This window comes from Cotesia glomerata, linkage group LG1 (genome assembly GCF_020080835.1).
Source record: "Cotesia glomerata isolate CgM1 linkage group LG1, MPM_Cglom_v2.3, whole genome shotgun sequence".
In the NCBI taxonomy this organism is placed as follows: Eukaryota; Metazoa; Arthropoda; class Insecta; order Hymenoptera; family Braconidae; genus Cotesia; species Cotesia glomerata.
Window position 1 is genome coordinate 4,479,385 of NC_058158.1, and position 21,982 is coordinate 4,501,366.

Below are 21,982 nucleotides of genomic sequence, written 5' to 3' on the forward strand. Positions count from 1 at the left end.
AAATCACATTAAGTGTAATGTTAAATTTGAACGGTGTGAACTCTAAATTTCACACCACCAAGCGTGTAAATGTATTTCCTGAAAATTTTGTCACAGGGTTTTTATTCCCTGTGTGCGTCCCTCCCTGCGCCTAAATTTGGCAACAGATCCACACTCGGTGTGTCTCTGAATTTATTATTTTATATTTATTTATTAATTTATTCATTGAATTTATTACTATTAGTATTATTTATATTTGAAATTTCTAATATTATTGTTATTAATTTAAGAATTAATTTTATCTTTATTTCAGACATTTATAATGAATTATTTATAATTTATTATTATTATTATTATTTGTGTGCATTGTCACATAGTACCTAATTTTACTATGAGTGATAAATCATAGCCTTTACTCGCACGGGTGAGGCCCTACAATATCGATCGCGAGCAAAGAGTTCATTGAATTAGGGAAAATGGCTAGAGAGGCCCTTGTTGTCGAACACGAGGCCTCGAACGGTTTACGGTGACAAAAATTGAGCAGACACGCGGTGGCCCGCTTGGTGTGAGGTATACGCGCGGGACCTCCGCTATTGTAAGGAGTGTGGATTTGGTGCCTTGGGTTGAGTTTCCTTTTTGGTGAGTACTCACAAGTTGAGATCGATTAATATCCGCACACCGCTGTCTCCTGGCTTAAACAATTTATTCTTTTATCGTTTAATTAAATTCACTATCGATTTATCGGGTCGATCCCGTAGCGAGTAAGGGTTATTTTAAAGGAATACTTGTACCTATCCCGAAAGCCTCGTGTGGGTCCCTGAAATGGCCAGCAATTACTAGTTAAAGCATTACACTTACACTAATTATCATTACGTTTGTAAATAATATTGAAAGGCCAATATCTAAAATTATCGTTTATATTGGTTTAATTGTTTGAAATCTATTATAAAGTTCCATAAAGGATTTAATTTGTTATTTGAAAAGTAGATTTAGTTTTAAGTAATACCGTTTATAAATAAATAATTTATTGTTATTAAGATTTACCGATTAAACAATGATTTATTTTATGTAAGTTAATTCCCGGATTCTTTTCCTATGACTCATCTTCCTAGTTCAATTCGTTAATATAAAATATTATTTTATAATTAATTATTTATTATTTCTAATTGTAAATTCTATCTTGACCTTGACTTTAGTTACTTTGAGATTTACCTTTTCATTCGCATTAGTTTAAATCGTTAATTGATCGTCCGGCGCGGCCCCTGGAATTTTTATTATTTTTGGTAATTTTTCATAAAAATTATCTGGCGTCCAAATGTGCACTAACCCAGCCTGAGGGGTTTCCGGGTTAATTTTATTATATATTTAAAAGGGCGAGCGTAAAATACCCTACCCAACCGATATCTCCGCCATCGGTCGAATTTAGTTAAATTTTGGGGAAAAGTATTATTACAATTTCTCATTAATAAATTTGATTGTTTAGTTTCAGACTTGTACGATATTAGATCACAAATATAAACATGTAGAAATAAATAATTAAAAGTATGTTTTTTTTTTATATTATGTTATTTTACGGAGTAAAATCATTCCATAGTAAATTTTAATATATTAAGATATATACTTGATAAATCATTGGAAAGTCGGCAACAAGAATGTTAATATTCAAGTTGTTAAAAATTTATCTAATTATACGGTGGATCCTATATTAGAGTCTATTGATAAAAATTCGAATGTTTGTAGTATTAAATATATTTTTATATATATTTTTGAAGATATAAGTTCATCCCGATGTTACACTCATCAAGACCTTTCATTTGAGTACCCAGATGCATTTTGATATATTTTTCATATACACATATATACATATATGTATACATATATGTATATATATATATATATATATAAATATATATATGAAAAATTGATGTGGGTACTCAAATGAAAGGTCTTGATGAGTGTAACATCGGGATGAGCTTATATCTTTAAAAATATCAATAATTAAGAAATGACCTTGTATCTTGTGAACTATTGATATTTTTAAAGATATAAGCTCATCCCGATGTTACACTCATCAAGACCTTTCATTTGAGTACCCAGATGCATTTTGATATATTTTTCATATATACATTAGGGTGGTCGTTAAAAATTAAATTTTTTCCGACGCCCAAAAAAATCCTTCCTTTTGATAACAAACTACGGGAAAAATTTTGCTTTTTGATTTTAAAGAAAAAGAACACGTGCCTCCGGTCAATTAAAGTTCTTTTTTCGATAAAATCATAATTTTTTTAAATATTTGTCACAGTATTTGAATTTAGACAAAAAATCATCAAAACAGGCTTGTAGGAAATTAAATTTTCTACAAAAGAGTTTCTTTCGGTTTTAGATGAAGTTCATATCCATCGAGATAATCTTATTAGTAACTTATAAACTCTATTAAGTCAGTCGTTTTAGCACTAAAAACTTTATTTTTCTGAAAACATAAACAATTTTTTCTTGCATATTCTATAAACTCACAGTAAGAAGGTCCTTTCCAATTCCTATCTCAATACCTTCCTCCCAATTATCCTGTTACGTGAATGTGGAACGCTTTACGTAATAATTACCGTAACTCCCATTCTTTCCAGCTTCAGAGCATTATTTAATTTTAAAAATGTGGAACGTAAGATGGACGATGTGGCTTAATGTATATAGAATAAGCAAAAAGGAAATTTGGTATAGACCGGGTAACTCAAATGGTAAAGTAGCTGACATGTCTTAGGAAGGTTCTGGGTTCGAATCCCAGTCCGAGCTATCCAAATTTTTTCTTGCATATTCTATAAGCTCTTATTAAGAAGGTTCTTTCCAATTCTTTCTCAATCCTTTCCTCACAACTATCCTGTTACGTGAATGTGGAACGCTTAACGTTATAATTACCGTAACTTCTATTTTTTCCTGCTTCACAGCATTATCTTATTTTTAAAATTAATTTTAAAAATGTGGAACGCCTCACGATTTTGCGTGGGAGAATAGCTGACATGTCTTCAGAAGGTTCTGGGTTCGAGTCCCAGTCCGAGCTATCCGAATTTTTTCTCGCATATTCTATGAACTTAGGTTAAGAAGGTCTTTTCCAATTCCTGTCTCAATCCCTTCCTCCCAATTATCCTGTTACGTGAATATGGAACGCTTCACGTAATAATTATCTTAACTCCTCTTCTTTCCCGCTTTACAGCATTATTTAATCTTAATTTATAGATTTAGACCAATTTAATAGTCTAGACCTTACAGAAAGGCGCTCTACTCTCCCAAATGGAAATATGAACAAGATTAGTTGTAGATAATTTACCGATAGAGATTTCATTTTAACCCGTCAGAACTCACGTGAATTTTAGTGTCTCACTTGCACTACAGCGCCGCTCTATAAGTCGGATGTTGTTGTGTGAGCAAAATGCTTATAACGTGAGTGCTGACGGGTTAAAAATCATTAAATTGAAAATCATTTACCCATGTCAAAATATGGAGAAAATATCTAAAATTCAAGATATTTTGAGAGAATTCTTCATATTTCCGGAAATATAAAGTTTTTAGTGCAAAAATGACTGACTTAATAGAGTTTATAAGTAAACTAATAAGATTATCTCGATGTATATGAACTTTATCTAAAACCGAAAGAAACCTTTTGTAGAAAATTTAATTTCCTACAAGCCTGTTTTGATGATTTTTTGCCCAAATTTAAAAACTGTGACAAATATTTTAAAAAACTATCATTTTATCGAAAAATGAACTTCAATTGACCGGAGGCACGTGTTCTTTTTGTTTAAAATCGAAAAGCAAAATTTTTCGCATAGTTTTTCGTCAAAAGGAAGGATTTTTTTGGGCGTCGGAAAAAATTTAAATTTTTACGACCACCCTAATATACATATATATATATATATATATATATATATATATATATATATATATATATATATATATATATATATATATATATATATATATAATATACATAAATATATAAAAAATTAATGTGGGTACTCAAATGAAAGGTCTTGATGAGTGTAACATCGGGATGAGCTTATATCTTTAAAAACGTCAATAGTTAAAAAAGTACAGTGCAATTTAACAAAAATCATCATTTAAGAAAGAAAAATTTTATTTATTCATAGTTCACAAGTCACGGCAATAACATAGAGACTGCATGGTTGCTAGTAATAGTTATTAAATTTTCAAAGTTATAAATAATAACACGGAATAGTGTAAAACAGTAAATTACACCGTGTTAAATTTACAAGAGTGAAAAATTCACACGGAGGAAATTTTACACCGACATTTCACACTTACACGGCGGTGTAAAAGTCCCTGGGTCCAACTTTACACCGAAATTTTTTACAGTGTGATATCAATATTGCTCATAAACAAAAATCATCTTTGTAAATTATTTGCATTACTTATATTACATTATAATAACGTAACAGGTCATAATTATTTTTTATATTTTTAAATATTAAAAACGTTAATTTATTTAGTGAATTTAATTATTATCATCTATTCCAGCCATAAGGTTATAAAAAGTGTCAAAAGAAAATTATTATTTTTACTTTTTATTTTAAATAAATATTTGTTAACAGTTAACAAATATTCATTAACGATTAATAAATATTTATTAACAGTCAATAAACAGTACTTAATAATTACTTATTAACTGTTAATAAATATTTGTTAACTGTTAACAAATATTTATTAACAGTTAATAAAGCTTATCAAATATAAACAAATCCTTCTATCAGTATGCATATCTAATTGTATAACTATAGATAGTTCCAAAAATTGACAACGTAGTCCTGTCTTTTTTTATCTTTAAATGCATCTATTGTAATCATATTGCACTTAGACTTTAATTAATATGAGTGTACGCCGATAGAAAGGAAAATACTGCTCAGATTAGATCTTCAGATGTAATCATGTGGTGATTATTCTAAATGTCAATATATTGATGCTATTGAGCATGTAAGATCAATTATTGTTAGCAAATTGACAAATCATTGGAGATGAACATCATCGTCTAAGTAATGAGGGGTCTATTCACCATGTATGTAGTTAGCATAATGTTGATAAATTGATAAACTTGTTTTATCTTGTTCCAGTACCACCGGACATAATCGATCACGAGACAAGCACTGACATGATTGTTAGAGAGGGTAGCAATGTAACTCTACGCTGCTCAGCAACCGGGTCACCGTCTCCTAATATTACCTGGCGTCGTGAAGATAGCAAGATGTTCCTTGCAAATGATCAGAAAGGTAAATTGTATAGATAATCTGTATGAATACTAGTTTATACTAATCACTATTTAATTACATTACCAGATACAAAAAATATAATTGTCTTTAACATCAAATGAATATAGAATATTTTATTTAAAAAATCAATGGTCGAATATCAAGAAAGTAGAACAAGTTTAATGAAAAGTTATTTAATTATTTACCATTTTCTTCGTTCATTTAAAAACTCTGCCAGGTTCATTAAATTTACAGTTTATTTCCGTCTTATTTTGCTATTTCAAAGTGTAATATTGGTAAACTTTATATTAATTGACTTGACTTGTCGTGAAGTGATCCAATTTGCTATGACATTTGGTTGAAACTAATTTTGAAAGTTCCTAATGAAAAAAAAAAAAAAAAAAAAAAAAAAATTATTAGCATTGAGGAAACGTTATTATTTTTAAATAACATTTTAAGAACTTTCTATTCACCTCAAAGGGAATGTAACCTCAAAGCTCAAGGTAAAAAACTAACTGAGAAAGTGATGCAATAAAAGAAGTATAAGTAAATAAAACAGAAGTTTGCTTGGTATTTTACTACATCTATTTTCTTAAATTTTTTACCGTGTAATAAAATAATAAAAAAGTAGTATGACACTACTGAGAAGCAAGATCGTAAAACAGTTCTGTGATCCATTTGTTACAAACCAGAAGTACTTCCACCGTGTATTTGCATTGAAATTGGCAAACAAACGTTAGACACATACACGGTTTTCCCCCGAGGCAATAATATGAATAAATCGGCAAGCTCTCATACTCTTCCTATTCCTGTACCTGATACATATATATTCCCAATTATAAATGCGTGAAATCAACAAATTCGCGTGTAGTTACAACGCGAGTTTTAAAAACACAATTGTGAAACTAATAAAAAAAAAGCTTTCGAAACAAAAAAAAGTTTATTCAATTATTAGTTTAAAGGTTTTTTTCGACGACACCGCATTTTTATTGCAGCAGCAAATATTTGTGTTTTTCATTATAATACATATGCAAACTACGATTTAGGTATAAAAGTTGGATTTACATTATAGAGAGGAGTTTAATTTTCCAATAAAATAAAATTTAAAAAGATAGTAAAGTGAATGGAAAAAAGTGAGTAATTTAACGATTGAATTAAGTCAGGACATTAGTTTTATGGTCTGTAAGGTTCGCGTGTAACAGCTCTGACATAGTGAAACCCAAGCGATAGTCAGCGTATCAGTTATATACAGCAGGCTTGGGCAAAATGGGCAGCTTAAGGAAATAGTCTATCTATGATGATTTAAATGACATTTTAAATTAATTCGTGAAATCATTTTTTCAAATACTACTTTTATTCATTATATTTTTTTAAATGACAATTTTTTAGTTAAAATACATTTTTATTTAAAGCTTATGAAAAGCGACCTGCTGTAAATTAATTATTTACAGGCTACGAAGTCAACGGTAATGTTTTATTATTTTGGTTTCCTTTATCGATTTAATTAACGATAAAAGCTGTCAAATGAATAATATGTAATATTTATAAAAAATAAGTAAGTACTCGTCCGATCCGAATTAAATTAACATGAATAAATGATTCATGCACAACCATTAATGTGAGTCAGAATAAATATAACTATTTCGAGAATCCACTTAAAATTAGGGTCGATATTCTCACCGGACACTTTATTAAACGAATATATTCTCATTAACCGGCTAAATCACACACAATTAATTCGATGCATTCCGCTGACGTAACATGAACCCATTAAATAATCCTCAAAGTTTTTTCGCCGGATCTAAGATTCAAGGTTTAAGATTTAACATCAAAAGATCTCAGTTAAGTTGTGCGGAATCTCAAGTCCGGGTTTATAAAATGAGGATCTGAACGTCAAAGTACTTTTTGATTCACAGCTACATATTTTGCTTTTAATGATTTCTGAGGAAAAGTATAAATAAATTTCATGAAACGGCAGGCAGATCTTTTGTTCACTTTGTCGGTATCATGGTACATTCAGTTAGTAAGACAAATACTCGGGCGGATTTAATTGTGGTAAATGCTAACATCCTCAACTTACGGATAAGTAAACTGTACTTAATGCTGTGTGAAAATTCATGCTGAATCAGAGCGCTTTATGCACGGTTTTGCCAGTTAACTGCTTTAAACAAACACCAGAGTTGGTGTAGTGGTATCGCGTGCTTACACATACAACAAAACAGATATAAACGTGGATAGAGGTACCATCGGCCCAATGTCCACTACAAAATCCACGATAAGCTAAAAAATACAATCCTTTGATTAATCTCTGCTGATGTCATTGTACCAATACCAACTGTTTTACTATTGATTTATTCTCTTCTCGTTAACTTGTTCTACAAACATGCTCGTATACACTCATAATATCCTTATTATTTTACCGATTTTAGTACTTGTATTAGTATTGTACTGTCTATATACACAGAAGCGTTAATTAATAAGACCCAAAATTATTACGTAAATACAACCCGATGATTTAAATTTACGATATAATACAACATAATAATGTAATTAATTAATTAATTAATTAATTAATTAACAGTTAAAAGTGTCGAGGGATCATATTTGCGGATAATCAAGGTTACTCGCGGACATATGGGATCATATTTGTGCATCGCATCAAATGGTGTGCCACCTTCCGTTAGTAAAAGGATCATGCTAATTGTCCATTGTACGTATTAATCAATTAACTAACTAATTAAATAAATAAATAAATGATTCAATTAGTCGGCAGTGAGAATTTCAGAATGTTAATTAGTATTTTTTTTTCTTTTTTACAAATTACAAATTCGTCCAGTTTCGCCGATGATATGGATACAGAATCAACTAGTTGGCGTGAGGCTGGGTCAAAAGATGACACTCGAGTGTCTGTCAGAGGCATACCCAAAGTCGATAAATTATTGGACAAAAGATACAGCGGAAATAATTGCTCAAGGTAATTTTTTTACTAAATATTTGTTTCAGCTCTCTACTATTTTTTCATTTTTTAAGTTTAATGAAGAAAAAATAGGTCGCAAATTCAATTGTAAATTTTTTTTAGTGGTAATCAATAGTAATTAATTATTTTTTTTCAACCGAAAAAATGATCAGATTTACGTTATTTGAAAAAGAAGTTCATAAAAATGCATGATTTTCTTATCGGACCTGGTCAGGCTTGCATAAAAAATTTATATAATTAATTTTGAATTATTTTAACGAGTTGTTATTTATTTAAAAATTTTTCTACCCCGTAAATCAAAAGAGTAAAGTTAACGATCAGCGAAACGTATTATCTTTTATCATCAGTTTATTTATAGCAATCAATTTAACTTTTATTTGTAGATGACTGCTGTTAAAGCAATATAAATAACAATCCGGACGTTTGTGCTCCGAGAATTAATGTAATTAATAGTATGTACAATAGGGCGCTGTAAACATTTGACCCTCTTGTTGTTTCTAACGGATTACATTTCACGTTCATGTTTACTGTATAACTCATTAAATAGATTAGTGGTACGATAGCCGAAAAAGCACTTTTTTATCTTTATTTTATTAATACTTTAATAGGTTCCATATCAATATCATCTCTGCATTGATTTTCAATAATGTGTTTATTTAATAATTAAAAATAATTTATTTCTGTCTCATATTTATTTATTACCAGTAGCCTGCAGTCGCTATGTAACTGTCAAAAATTACCAATAAAGAAAAAATCATTGGTTTAACAATTTGTCGATAAATTTGATCGTAATTAACATAGTTTGGGTATTTTTTAAATAAATTTTTAAAAATAATATTGCTGTGACAGAATCAATTACCAATAATTGAATGAATAATATCACGGAATAAACTTATAGAACCAAAAAACTATTCAGAATTATTTAAAAAACATCAAAATTTACTATCACTAAAAATATATATAAAATCTTAAAAAAGCCCAAAATTAAAACATTTTTTATAATATTAAATTTAACTAAAAAAAAATCCATTTTATCAAATAAATACTGCAAAGGCAATGTTTTTTTATTCTCTCAATTATATATTGATAATTATTAAAATGAAAAGCACAACTTTCTGTTCTTCACTGTCAACTAATGCTCTTTTTCTGAGCCGAATGGTTGATTAAAAAAAAACGAACCCCGAAAAAAACAGCAATAGGGAATATGTTCGAATTGCATCAACTGTGTTATCTAGACCTCATTCACCCGCGAATGTTTATTTTTTGACTTTTTTCTACAACCAACTACCTGCTAGTACCTACTACTACCTTTTTTAAACGAATTTCCTATATGGACTCAATCGCCCGTGCTCCTTTCTATGCCGCTTCATTCCAGTCGATCGACTATTTTATTTGGTACTATACACCCACTATATCGGCAACAACAACCACCTAAGACATCACATCCCATCTCTGGAGGTTTACATTTCTTTTTTTTTTTATTATCCGTTCAGTTAACTGCAAATCTATTATAACGCTTTCTCAACTAGCAGCACAATATTTTTACTGCCTCTTCATAACTACTTTCTTTTTATTCAATATTACATTATATCATAAAATATAAACGGCATTTTATTTTCATATTCCGTGGAAAATATACCTCTCGTAAAATTTTCTATTTTTTTGTAATAATAACAAAAAATATTTAATATTCACTCCCTAAGTATACGATTTCATGTGTTTTTACCATTAAAATTTCTCGTAAATATATTTATTTAATTATTGCTTTATTATTATTTAAATGTAATGAAGTATGGTACAAAAAAAAATTTTTATCAGTTATCTTGAAATGAAAACGCAAAAAAAAAATTATTTGTTTCGTCGACTGAGATTCATCAAATAAATTGTTCATTAGAATCAGTAATGAAAGTAGAACATGTGAAATATACATTTTAGCAACTTTAATGAAGCTGTCAATCGGATAACTATTGATCGATAATGACTATAATTAAACAACAAAGGTTCATTAGTAACTTTCAACAGAATATCAAAAACAAATGTTTTAATTCGTGTCAATTTAAATAAGTTATCAGTAAATTCGCGTGACGTCGGCAGATCTACTGTCATCATTGACATGCAAATTATTCTTCTATAAAATTAATAAGAACTCGAATGACTTGATGTCATTTAAATTATTTTTTTAACATTTTCAGATATCATCCAAAGAAAATTTAAATAATTGAATGAATAAATTAAAAAAACAGGACTTTAAAAGTTTTAAATTTATTCTCAAAAATTAACGTTTAAATCATAATCGCAATCCATTAAATAAAGGGATTTTTTTTAAAACTTGATTTAAAATACCATTAAAAAATTCAAAGCCTCTTTCAACTGAATTTATTTTTTGGAATAAATGAACGGTAAAAAATTCATAAAAATGCTTTTGCCAAGTTCTGTAATCGTATTGGAAAAATAATTTACGAGACCTCGTTTTATTATTGACGGTATGATTAAAACTGCTATTTATCAACAAAATGAATAATAAATGAACTGACCGTGATATTGAATCGGAAATAATCGATAAAAATCGGAAGCAGATTTTTATTTGATAAAAAATTTATCGGAAATCTGACTCAACATTTCAATCGGATTGCACAGAGAACTTCCGTTTAAGCTACTAGTATTTATATCCGTACTGCACATAATAAAAGAGATAACGACAATAATACTGACAATAATAACGCTAACAAAATTTAAGCTCAATCTTTCGAATGTTATGTCGGACTCAACGTTCGACATTTTAAATTAATTGGATATAAATTATCCACTAATAATTCATATTTTTACATACATTTATTTTATTGTTTTAAAACTTTCCTCTCTAGACATTGCCATTAGTAATTTTTCCAAAAAGAATATTTTTTATTTTTCTATTTTACGCCAGGTAATCGGTTTATATGGGTCGGGTTGTAAACCATAATTTTATGACCCGAACATTCAAGGAAATAGTCTTATTTATCTAGTTACATCTTGGGAATTTTCCGCGTTTGGTTGGGCCGACCAAGAGCTCCGAGCCTGAACAAATAGTCTAATGGACTTTAACCTTTGTCTAGATCCGGAATAGAAATTTTTTTGTGATAATAAAATAAATGTACAGAAAGAGAAAATATTATAAAGATAACAGTATTTTAAATAATACAAAAAAAGGTAAATAATGATAATTTTAAGTAACAAATTTTTGAATAATATAAAAAATAATATCTTTAAATAATGATAATCTAAGTAACAAATTTGAATATTGAAAGAAATAATATTCCTCAATAATGATAATTTAGTATAATAATTTAAATAAGGAACACCAACGTATGTAATAATAAAGCAAAATACTTAAAATATTAATAGTTAAATAACATTAATAAATAACAATAGTTTAAGTTTAGAAAAAGGAAATAAATGTTATAAGGTTTATTTCGAATTAAATATAATTCGCGAAACATTTTAACTTACGATAAATTAATTACTCGGTTAATTAATTTAATAGAATCTCCCGAATAAACAAATAAACTACAGTAATGTAAATTTAGATTTAGTTAAATAAATAACTTAGTTAACAAAGTAAAAATTTAACAATGATTTACGTTTCGATTGTTAACATAGAATTTAAGAGAAGGGAGACAACAGGCCTTTGAGACAACGTGGAGGGAGTAGTGCGCTACCCGAAACGTTGGGCCCTCTCGAAGAAAGGGAAACTCGTGACTACTTGGTGTTACTGTAATTGGCCTAGAGTTTCCCCCAAACATAGAAATTAGGAAAATGTCACCACCTAAAATTCTTGTCAGTTTCAGTTTTTTTGTTTTCTAGTAGTCCAGTTTTAGTTTTACACCCTCAACACGAGGTCAAGTTTAGTAGGTTAACGTAACACAATATTTTCCTCAGTCTATTATAATTAGTAAAATTTTACGTTGTTACGAGTCAAGTTAAAGTAGATTCAGTTGCATTTATCTTTCCTTTTATTTTTTATATTTTTCTTATTCTTTTATTGAAACAGGCAAGAAGCGGTGACATCGACATATAGTGTAAGTCCAAAAGTAATGTATTAGAATTTTTGAATACATCTAATAATTTGAATTCTAATTTTATTTCTTTTTTGTTATTTAATTTAACCAATTCCCATAAGCTTCAGATCCTTATCTATTAGCCTAACGGCTAGGATAAAAATAATTAATTTTAGTTGCGTTCTGACGTAACACGAAATACATAATAGAAATAAATGTATTAAAATTAACACAAAATTAATTCCAATTTTCATCGGCATTGTTTAATAATAAATTAATCAAAGGAATTTAATATTCCACAGCACATTTAGAGCGAAATCTGCGTTTAAATAATAAATGTTAATCAATTAAAGAGGAATGCATCAATTTTGAAGTACTGTTGATGGAATAAAATGAAGGATAGGTTGACACGAAAAAAGAGTATTTTTTTATTGTGTGAAATTGATTGCTCGGCGAATTTTCCGAATTAGAAGACGACAGATAGTCAGTCCCGTTGTTGGGATAATGGGGAAGACGGAAACGGTTGAATGGTGTCGATCCAAACAGAAATCACGTTAACTTAGTTCTCTTGGTATCGTGTCGAATACTAAAATAAGCTAGACAGTTGAATAGGTTAAAGCCATCATCAAACTTGATTTCAACTATTGTGACGTTATTCTTCAACAAACGAGTTAAATTTTTACTGCCATAAAATATTATATATATATATATATATATATATATATATATATATATATATATATCTATATATATAATTTTTTTTTCTTATTATATCATATTTTATCATTTCAGCGTAACAAAAATGTTATCAAATTCTTTCCTTTTTTCTCTCTATCATTTTTCTTTTCCATAGAGCAGAGAACACATTAATAAATAAAATAAAAATAAATGGTATTACCGTAGATGGCGTAGTCGGGCTGATATTCTTTGAATTTTTCAGATGGCAGATATGAGCCGGTTCTAGAAGAAACTGGGTACAAAATCATAATGAAACTGACTATTCGCTCTGTTTCCCCTGCCGACATTGGTACATACAAATGTGTTTCCCGAAATTCTATTGGAGACACCGATGGTACCATCAAACTTTATGGTAATTATTATTATTTTTATTATTCATTTTTTTAATTTTAAAAATAATAACAGCTGAATGAAATATGATTTTTATTGAATTACAAAATTTAATTATAAAAATATTTTAACAGAAATCACATCGGATAACGAGCACGATACATATGGTGACACTCACTACAGAGGTAAGCTCTAAAATTTCATTTTAATTGATATAAATTTAAAAAAAATTTTTATTTCATGTTTAATTTTTAATATCCTAAAAGCGTTACAGTAATTCACTTCTTCCATTTTATTATTTTGATACCCTATACTATACATAACATCAAAATCAACACGGAAAAAAAAATATTGTTAAAATAACTATCCAACGTATCCTCAAATGACGTTTCCTTAAAATAACAATCCGGTTATCTGATTTAAGGATTCATTTGTTTGACTTAAGTATACAGAGAATGGCTGCGTTCAAGTTTACTAAGTTCTTGGCAGATCTTAGCATATCTTGTATCAGCAACTTAAAGTAACTATATTATTTTTTTTTTTAAATCTATAATAAAACAAATGCAAGGTATATTTATTTAAGTGTGTCTAAAATTAATTTTTTGGTAGATAAAGTCAGACCTGCTCAGAACTTAGTAAACCTGAACGCAGCCAATAGCTTTTGTAAAGATATGTAGTTTCGTCAAAACAAGCAACTGTTTTGTTAATTTGAGGATCTGTATAGTTAAATCAATCAAATTTAACACCTAAAATAATGATACAGATCATGATTTTAACTATCCGCTGTATAGCTGAATTGGCTATACAGAATATCTCTAAGAAAAATAAGTATACGACGCATAGTCAGAATAACGATACGTATCCTCATTCTAACGATATTTTTTTCTCCATGAAAAATTATATTCTAAAAACTTATCCAATATATTGAATAACGAACAATATTCTACATATACCTCCAATCTGACGTGAGAGATAATAGTCGACAATAGATCTACGTACGCGAATAATAAGCGCACATTCAAAATGCACTCATATAATATGTATAGACATTAAGTGAAGTGTAGTAATCATGAAGAGCGATTGTTGAAGGAGGCCACTTGAGAGTTGGGTTTGTTACACCCCAGCAAAAAGTTTTATATCATACTTACTGTAGAGATACTTAAAAAATTTTCATTCTATTTTTTCTGAAAACAATGCGGTCTCATAACAGTACTGACAAGTCGAGGTATTATGCAATGCGCTGTTGATTAATTAGCGCGAGTATACAACTTAATAAATAAAAGTTTTACGATTGCACTCGTTAATGCTCAGACGTTCCTCTCAACGACAATAAAAGTGTCTATTATATCAACAATCAGAAAAACTTTTTACATTAATGACAATAATTTTAAATCAGTAATAATGATGAAAAAAATTTATTTATGTATACACCATTCGAAAACTTATAATTTACAAATCACGTGATCAAAGTACTAATTAATATTCAACGAAATTGTAGTTTATGCAATTAGCTGATATCCAAAGTTAATTGAAACAACTTCAACTGTTGAAACAGTTAGTAATGCAAATATAAATTTAATGTGAGATGCCCTGCAAGTTACAGAATTAAATTATACAAAGTTTAATTACGCGTGTAATTTATACCATCTGGAGGGAGGTGTAACAAAATCAATATTTGCGTCTAAAAAAAGATCAAGGCTATGCTATGGGAATAAAAAATTTGAAAAAGAAAATAAAGAATTTTAATAAAACCACAGTCGATTCGTTTCTACTCATTCAGCTCTCTGAATAAGCAAATCCTTAAGTAATCGGATTAGAGAGTAAGCTTTAAAGTATATCTGAGGGCAAATATTACATCAACTAGATTTGTGGATATTGTTTGTATCCGTAATAACACTCACTCGAGCACCGGATGCTAAGCGGATGCACCGTTAAATACCTACAACATCCCCTTTATATTTGAATTACCATGATTACGAAAATTCTCCGATTTTACAATCGAGATTTACTCTTTGGAATTCAACCGTCTAATGACTTTTGTCTTGGCAGCAAATTCATTAAAACTTAAATCTTCTTGGTATTTTTAGTTCTTTGTATTATTCAAATTTATGCTACCAAAAATCTTACATTCGGATGTTCCAAGAGTTTGAATTTAAAGAAAAATAATATTTCTCATTTCGTCATTTTGTGTAAAATTCACGAATCTTAAAGCATTAAAAATAAAATAGTGCATATAAATGAATAGACAGTTATCTGAAAATTCAATTAACAAATATCGAATTCAGTCATGATTTAACAAGGAAATGCAATATAAAACGAGGTATTTTTTCTATTATTACTATTTATGTAAAATGACATTGTTAGTATGATTTAATATTTTAAAGTGTAACATGATTTGAAAGCTCTATGACTGCAGTGCAAACAGCTTGGACCTTGGACTGGTATAGTTGAATTTGTGGGATCGTTGAGAATGCACCATCTCCCTTTTACATATCTGTATACATAATATACGTACATATAAATTAATATACATATATATGTATATGAAGGTATTCTCGAGAATTATTAACGTCGGACGGAATTCCTAGGGCATCCGGTGGCAACGATTAATCTTTGCGAGAACTATCGCGCTCTTCTCTTGTACGAGAGATTTTCCTTCTCCTTCTCCTTGTTCTCTTTATCCCTATTCCATTCCTCCCCTTCTCTGGTTCTTATTTTCTCACCAGGATATATGTGAGATTAAATCTCCGTTTCACTGGAGACAATGTGCTCAGGTAATTTCCGTGATTTCGTGTTAAATATTTATCCCCTCAATTTTAACTGGCAGACATCCAAATACACAGAGCCCATTAACCTTAACAGAAAAAAAAACAACCTCCAACAAAAAGAGCAAAAAAAAGTTTAAACCAGATATTCTTTATCACCGTAAAAGCTCGGTAAACAACAAAATATCACAGCACCCCGTAACTTTATTCGCGTTATTTTGACGGTAAAAGTCCTGTCCAAGTTCTTTGACTGTTAGACCCTTACAACAGAGAAAACAGCAAATGTAACACCTAGATACACGGCACAACGCAACAGCTCTTTAAAACAAAGTTAAGTTTTATTTAAAGGAGTTTAAAACTAAAGTTGAGCTATTGTACAAAGCTGTCCGGTGATATATAATTTAGCTAGTTGGCCTCTTTGAGCCCGAGACGGCTTTTGGTATTGCCCTATTCCTACCGGCTTATTATATAAAATAGAATTCTTACCCTCACTTTATTATCTCGTTTTCTTTTTGAGTCTCATCGTCATCCCCTCATAGCAAACTGTTTTTGCAACCCCTGTGTTACTTGTCTTTTATTCTCACCCTTCTTCCGGTTTTTTATCCAGCTCTCCCACCCATCTTCTATCAGTTAGCTCTTTGCTCATTCTCACTGCTCCTATGTAGATGTATAATAATAATAATGATAATAATAACAACAATGATAATATAAACCTATACACATAAAGCTATATCTGTACCTAATCGGCTCGTTGCGTCTTTCCGCACCGCTTTACACATTCCTAGGAACACGTGGTAAGAATAATACATGTCAAGAATAATTCCGGTTGGATTCCCTCTGACAAATTCAAACCAATTCCAACCCCGAGCTCATGAACTAACACGAACCCGGTGTTCCCTTTTTTTTTAGGTACTTTATGTTTTGTACTTTTTATCGATATTCATACACACGTGGTTTTTTATTTTTATACTTGACACACGTCGGTATGCTGTGAAAATATTATGTGCGACGGCGTGTGGATGTCATCGCATTATCATGTACCACCCTATGCGGGACGTATTACGGTCCGTGTTCCGTGTTGTGTCGATACCTCTAACTGATGACTGTTTACTATTCGTTGAGTACGCTAGTCTGTACTTGGATAAATATACACATATATAAACAATGAGTATCACACTCGACATTTTGGTTGTACACTGCACGCTTTTGACCTTATGGGAATCAAATGCGACAACATAGTCAGCTGGCGGTGTAGTGCTGCTACAGTGCCGGGACTACACTGGAAATAGAATAGGAGTCGCTCCGTGTGTTCATGTGTCGATGCAAATCCGGAAACGATGATCCATTGTTCGGGTGCAATGTTATCACTACTTACTCTCTCTGGTTGGGTATCTCCACCAGCCATATATTATCCATTATGTTAGTGTATTATAGATCCATATGTAATGTATAATATATACACTATACACGCTATATGATTTTACTTGATTATTACATTCCTCGCGGCTCTGCTCTGATAATTATTATCATCATCACAGTGAGAATTGGCATTTCGCGCACCAGAAAATAGAGTGATGTAGAGAGAGCTAAATAACTTGAACCACAGTGATAAGATTCTCTCTACTGCGGTTTCATTAGATACATAATATTTTTTTACCCGTCTGAAGGTTGGATGTGTGTGTGTGTGTGTGTGTGTGTGTGTGTGTGTGTGTGTGTGTGTGTGTGTGTGTATGTGTGAGTGTCTATGAATAGATGAATGGGATTGTATGTTAAAGTTTCGGAGAGCTCGTGTTTCTTTTCGTACTTTAATGGGTAATCTCAACTAGAAGGAAAAACTTTTCCTGAAACGACTTTCTTTCTGTTTTATGGTTAATCAATGTTTTTATCAGTTAAACTAGGTTCGTTATGTGTGGGAAAAAAATATTATCCAGCAACTTGTGAATGATATTTTATATCTGTGGATGGAGACTAATGAGAATTTATTTTTTAATATATTACTATCTTGTTGAAGAGTATTTTTTTTATTGAGATTAAAATTTAATTAGTTTTACTTTTATTTTGGATAAATTTTCAGAAAAAAAGTTTTTATAAAGTTTTGGAAAATTTTTGATCTTACGGACGTTTTTGGTCGTAATATGGCTCTGTAGACTCCACTGTACTGAGTTTTCATTACAATTTTCAATAAAAAAATTTTCATTATATGCTTCGATACAAAAATATCAGGCCGTATTACGAGTAATGTTTTCATGAATTTTATTCTTTTAAAAAAATGAAAAACGTAAAAGTCTTTAAAAATTAGTGATAAAAATAACGATAAAATAAAACTGCTAAAAATTATACAAGAATTATTCCGTAATTATATAGATTACATATAGTATCTATTATTCGATCGATAATCGGTATCAACAAGGATTACCGTCAATCATCGAAATAAACCTAAAAACCAAAACAATTTTCAGTAATAACATTAATATAAGCAATAACTATTATTGGTTATTAAATAATAAACAGTTAATCCAGAACATTATTACCGTGATTGACAACAACAATCACACAGTAATAATTAATCCAATTTAGATTCTGAATCCTCGGATGGTTATCGATTGATAGAATAAAATATTAGTTCCTGTCTAGATTGACGAGCAATATGGAGGAAGAAAAGAAAAAAAATATTTTGTTTAATGAAAATTTTGTCGTAAACTAGTCTCGGGGGATATCAATCGATTTAATAAAACATGAATAGCGACCGTGAATGAATTTACGACGTACTGACATTCGATTAACGAGTGCATACACAGGCAGAGGCTCAGGCTCGTATCCCACGTACCTAGATATGGAGCCGAGGCGGTTATACATTCGTTAACAGGAAAGAAATTAATGTAAATGCCAGTATGACGATAAATCACCGGTTGATTCGACGAAGCGAGATTTATGATCCCGGGATTACCGCTCGTGGGTCAACTCAAGCAGTCAAAAAAGTCGTTGTCATCCGCATCACGCGATAGTCGGCATTAAAAGTCCTCGAAACGAGCCAAGTTATACACTATTATACTACCCGAGGAAGTTATAAAAAAGAGCAGAATTACTCTTAATACAAAAACTAAGTAGGCTACTCGCAGTACAGCAATAAAAAATGCGCTCTACGCAAGTGCTCAAAGTGTACTGGTTTCAAGTACTAGGCTAAATAAACTTTTTTCAGTTTAATCCTCTAATTTTTTTTTTTTTTACTTTTATTATTTATATTCACATTCATATCTACAATTTTAATTCATTTCATTATGGATTATTTATATTTTTTTATACCTTATTTATTTAAGAGAGACTATTACCAATATTTTATTTTTCATCAAGTTCGGTCATGAATTTATATAGATTAATAAAATAATCTGTTATATAAATAAATAATCCTTTTTTTGTAGTTACATACCACCGCACAAATGAGTTACGGTGACTTAAGTCGCCTTACATTATAAATTTAGAATTTACATCATTTTTATAAAATATTTAAATAATAACTCATTAAGTAAAATAATTAATATAAATTTTAATTGAAAATTTGGATGCAAAAATGGCTAATATATTTTACAAAATTTATATCTGTAAACTAGCAAACCTAGCCCGCTTCGCTGCGCTGAAGCTCACTTTAGTCTTCATCTTTATCTTCATTCTCTTCCACTTTTTTCTCTTGCGGGAGAAAATTCTCACCTACACTGATGTACATGTCGATAAATACAACATCTATTTTGTTATTTATACATAAGCATATCGGACTTATCTCAATATCAGCAGTAAAAGTACGAAGCAAGGCTCGAGCGTTGTAAATGTGAATAATCTGAAAATTTTATCAATAAAAACAAAGAAGAGATAATTTTTTTTAAATTGTTAATTCTGATTACAAACTTGTGATTAAATTAACTTATATTCTACCTGAAGTTCATAAAACTTCATGAAACTTTTAGAATAAACAGACTCCCTCAACATGATCAAGTAGTTCACATTATTGATATTATTTATTTGTGTGATTATTTTATGTTTGTTGACAGATGACAGATGTGAAGTTAGTTGTTTTGTTTTTTAAGTAGATTTTATTTTTTAGTCTTGTAACATTTCGGCGAATTTAGAATTTAAAATATTATCAATTTTAAAGTTTAGATTTTATTATAAATAATACTCCGATTATTCCGTTGGAAGAACGGAATGACTGGAGTAGATAAAGAAATTCTGCGAAAACTGTCGCGGTCCGAAGTTTAAACTCATGACGATGCATGAGACTCGAGCCTCAATGATGTTCTCTAGGGTAACCTGAGATGCGACGTTGCAAAATTATAATTATCTTATATTTCATTGTACTGGATGCAAATCCAGATCAGTCTGCTCTGAGCAATCAGGCGACAATCATCTTGGGGCTCCGGACGTATGTCCGGTGCCATCTGGCCCAAATTATATAATTAATTAAATAATCTACTCTAATTTTATACAATCGTGTGTATTATTTTAAATATAATACCCTTAAAAATGATTTAAAAATTTTAAAGAGTATCTAAGAGCAGGGTGCGCCTGGAATCTACACAGAAAGAAAGATTTCTTGACTGGAGAACAAAATTCTTGGCTCAAGTAAATTTTCGGTCGCCCAAAAGAAGACCGAAGTTGTCTTGGCCGAAGTAAAAATTTTTCTTGAAATTCTATTCTTGCTGGAAGTCATTTTTTCTTAATTCAAATTATTATAAATACTTGATACAAGAAATTTTTATATTTGATCAAGATTTTTAGATACTTTAGGGAAGCAGCGCCACCTACTTCAGCTGAGAAAAAAATTTTCTCATCTTGAGAAAATTTTTCTCTTGAATATTTGATACCCATTTTAGATTATTTTAGCGCGCAATTATACAGATTGAATGAAAAAAAATGATTCAATATTATTTGATCTTCCCATTTGACATGTTAATCAATAGAAATATTAATGAAAATTTACTATTAAAATATTTAATCTTTTGGAGCAAGAGAAAAATTTTCTCAAGACAAGAAAATTTACTTCTGTCAAGAACTTAATTTTTTGGAGCAAGAGAGAAATTTTCTCAAAACAAAAAAATTTTCTTGACTTAAATAAATTGTCTTGGATCAAGAAACGTATTTCTTGAAGTAAGGGAATTGATTTGTTGGAATAAATGAAATTTCTTGTGTCAAAAAAAATTTTTTTTTTCGCCCAAGTAAATAATTATGAAGAAAAATATTTTCTTGGCTCAAGTGAACCTTTCTTTCTGTGTATAGATCTTCTAAAGACACCTGCCTGGTAAATTATAAAAATATTCGCTGGAAAATCCAGAACGTTACAGTCTATACATTGCAGTGCCACCTGGTGGCGATTTGCGTCAATGGAGATAGCATAATCGTTTTCTCCATCAAAAAATATATCTACATACTAATTTTTATGACAATCGGTTGAACGGAGCGGAAGTAGATACTTTACAGCGCCACCTGGTGGCGAATTACATCAATGGGCATAGCATATAAACCTTCTCCGTTGAAAAATACATATACCTACCAATTTTCATAATGATCGGTCAAATAGTTTCTGAGTTTATCGCTGTCATATATACAAACATCCTCTTTTATATATGTAGAAGATTGTTTTTTTTTTTTTTTAGTTTTTTACAATAATGTTTATTTATTCAAAAAAAAAAAAAAAATGATTGATTGATTGCTGTTTAAAATTTTTTAGGAAAGCTCAGAAAGAATTCGGGTAATAATTTGTTGGATGGGGATCAAGATATGCCGAAAGAACGAGGTAAGAAAATGCAAATTAGATAGCAAATCCATAAAGCGTACTTTGTCATACGAAAGAAAAAAAAAATAAATACAACACTACTGTTTCATGAAAATTCATTTACATAATATCTCTATTTA

At 29.9% G+C, this 21,982-nt stretch overlaps 1 protein-coding gene across 3 annotated transcripts in view; it reads left to right on the forward strand.

Moving 5' to 3' along the window:
• LOC123275413 (neurotrimin-like) overlaps positions 1 to 21,982 on the forward strand; it is a 129,662-nt gene that overhangs the window by 107,236 nt on the left and 444 nt on the right. For all 3 annotated transcript variants that reach the window (XM_044743518.1, XM_044743516.1, XM_044743517.1), the window contains 6 exons: positions 5,100 to 5,255; positions 7,816 to 7,944; positions 8,071 to 8,208; positions 13,186 to 13,335; positions 13,448 to 13,498; positions 21,798 to 21,863. In XM_044743518.1, coding sequence (XP_044599453.1) covers positions 5,100 to 5,255; positions 7,816 to 7,944; positions 8,071 to 8,208; positions 13,186 to 13,335; positions 13,448 to 13,498; positions 21,798 to 21,863 — 690 coding nt within the window. The remainder of the gene's footprint in view (positions 1 to 5,099; positions 5,256 to 7,815; positions 7,945 to 8,070; positions 8,209 to 13,185; positions 13,336 to 13,447; positions 13,499 to 21,797; positions 21,864 to 21,982) is intronic.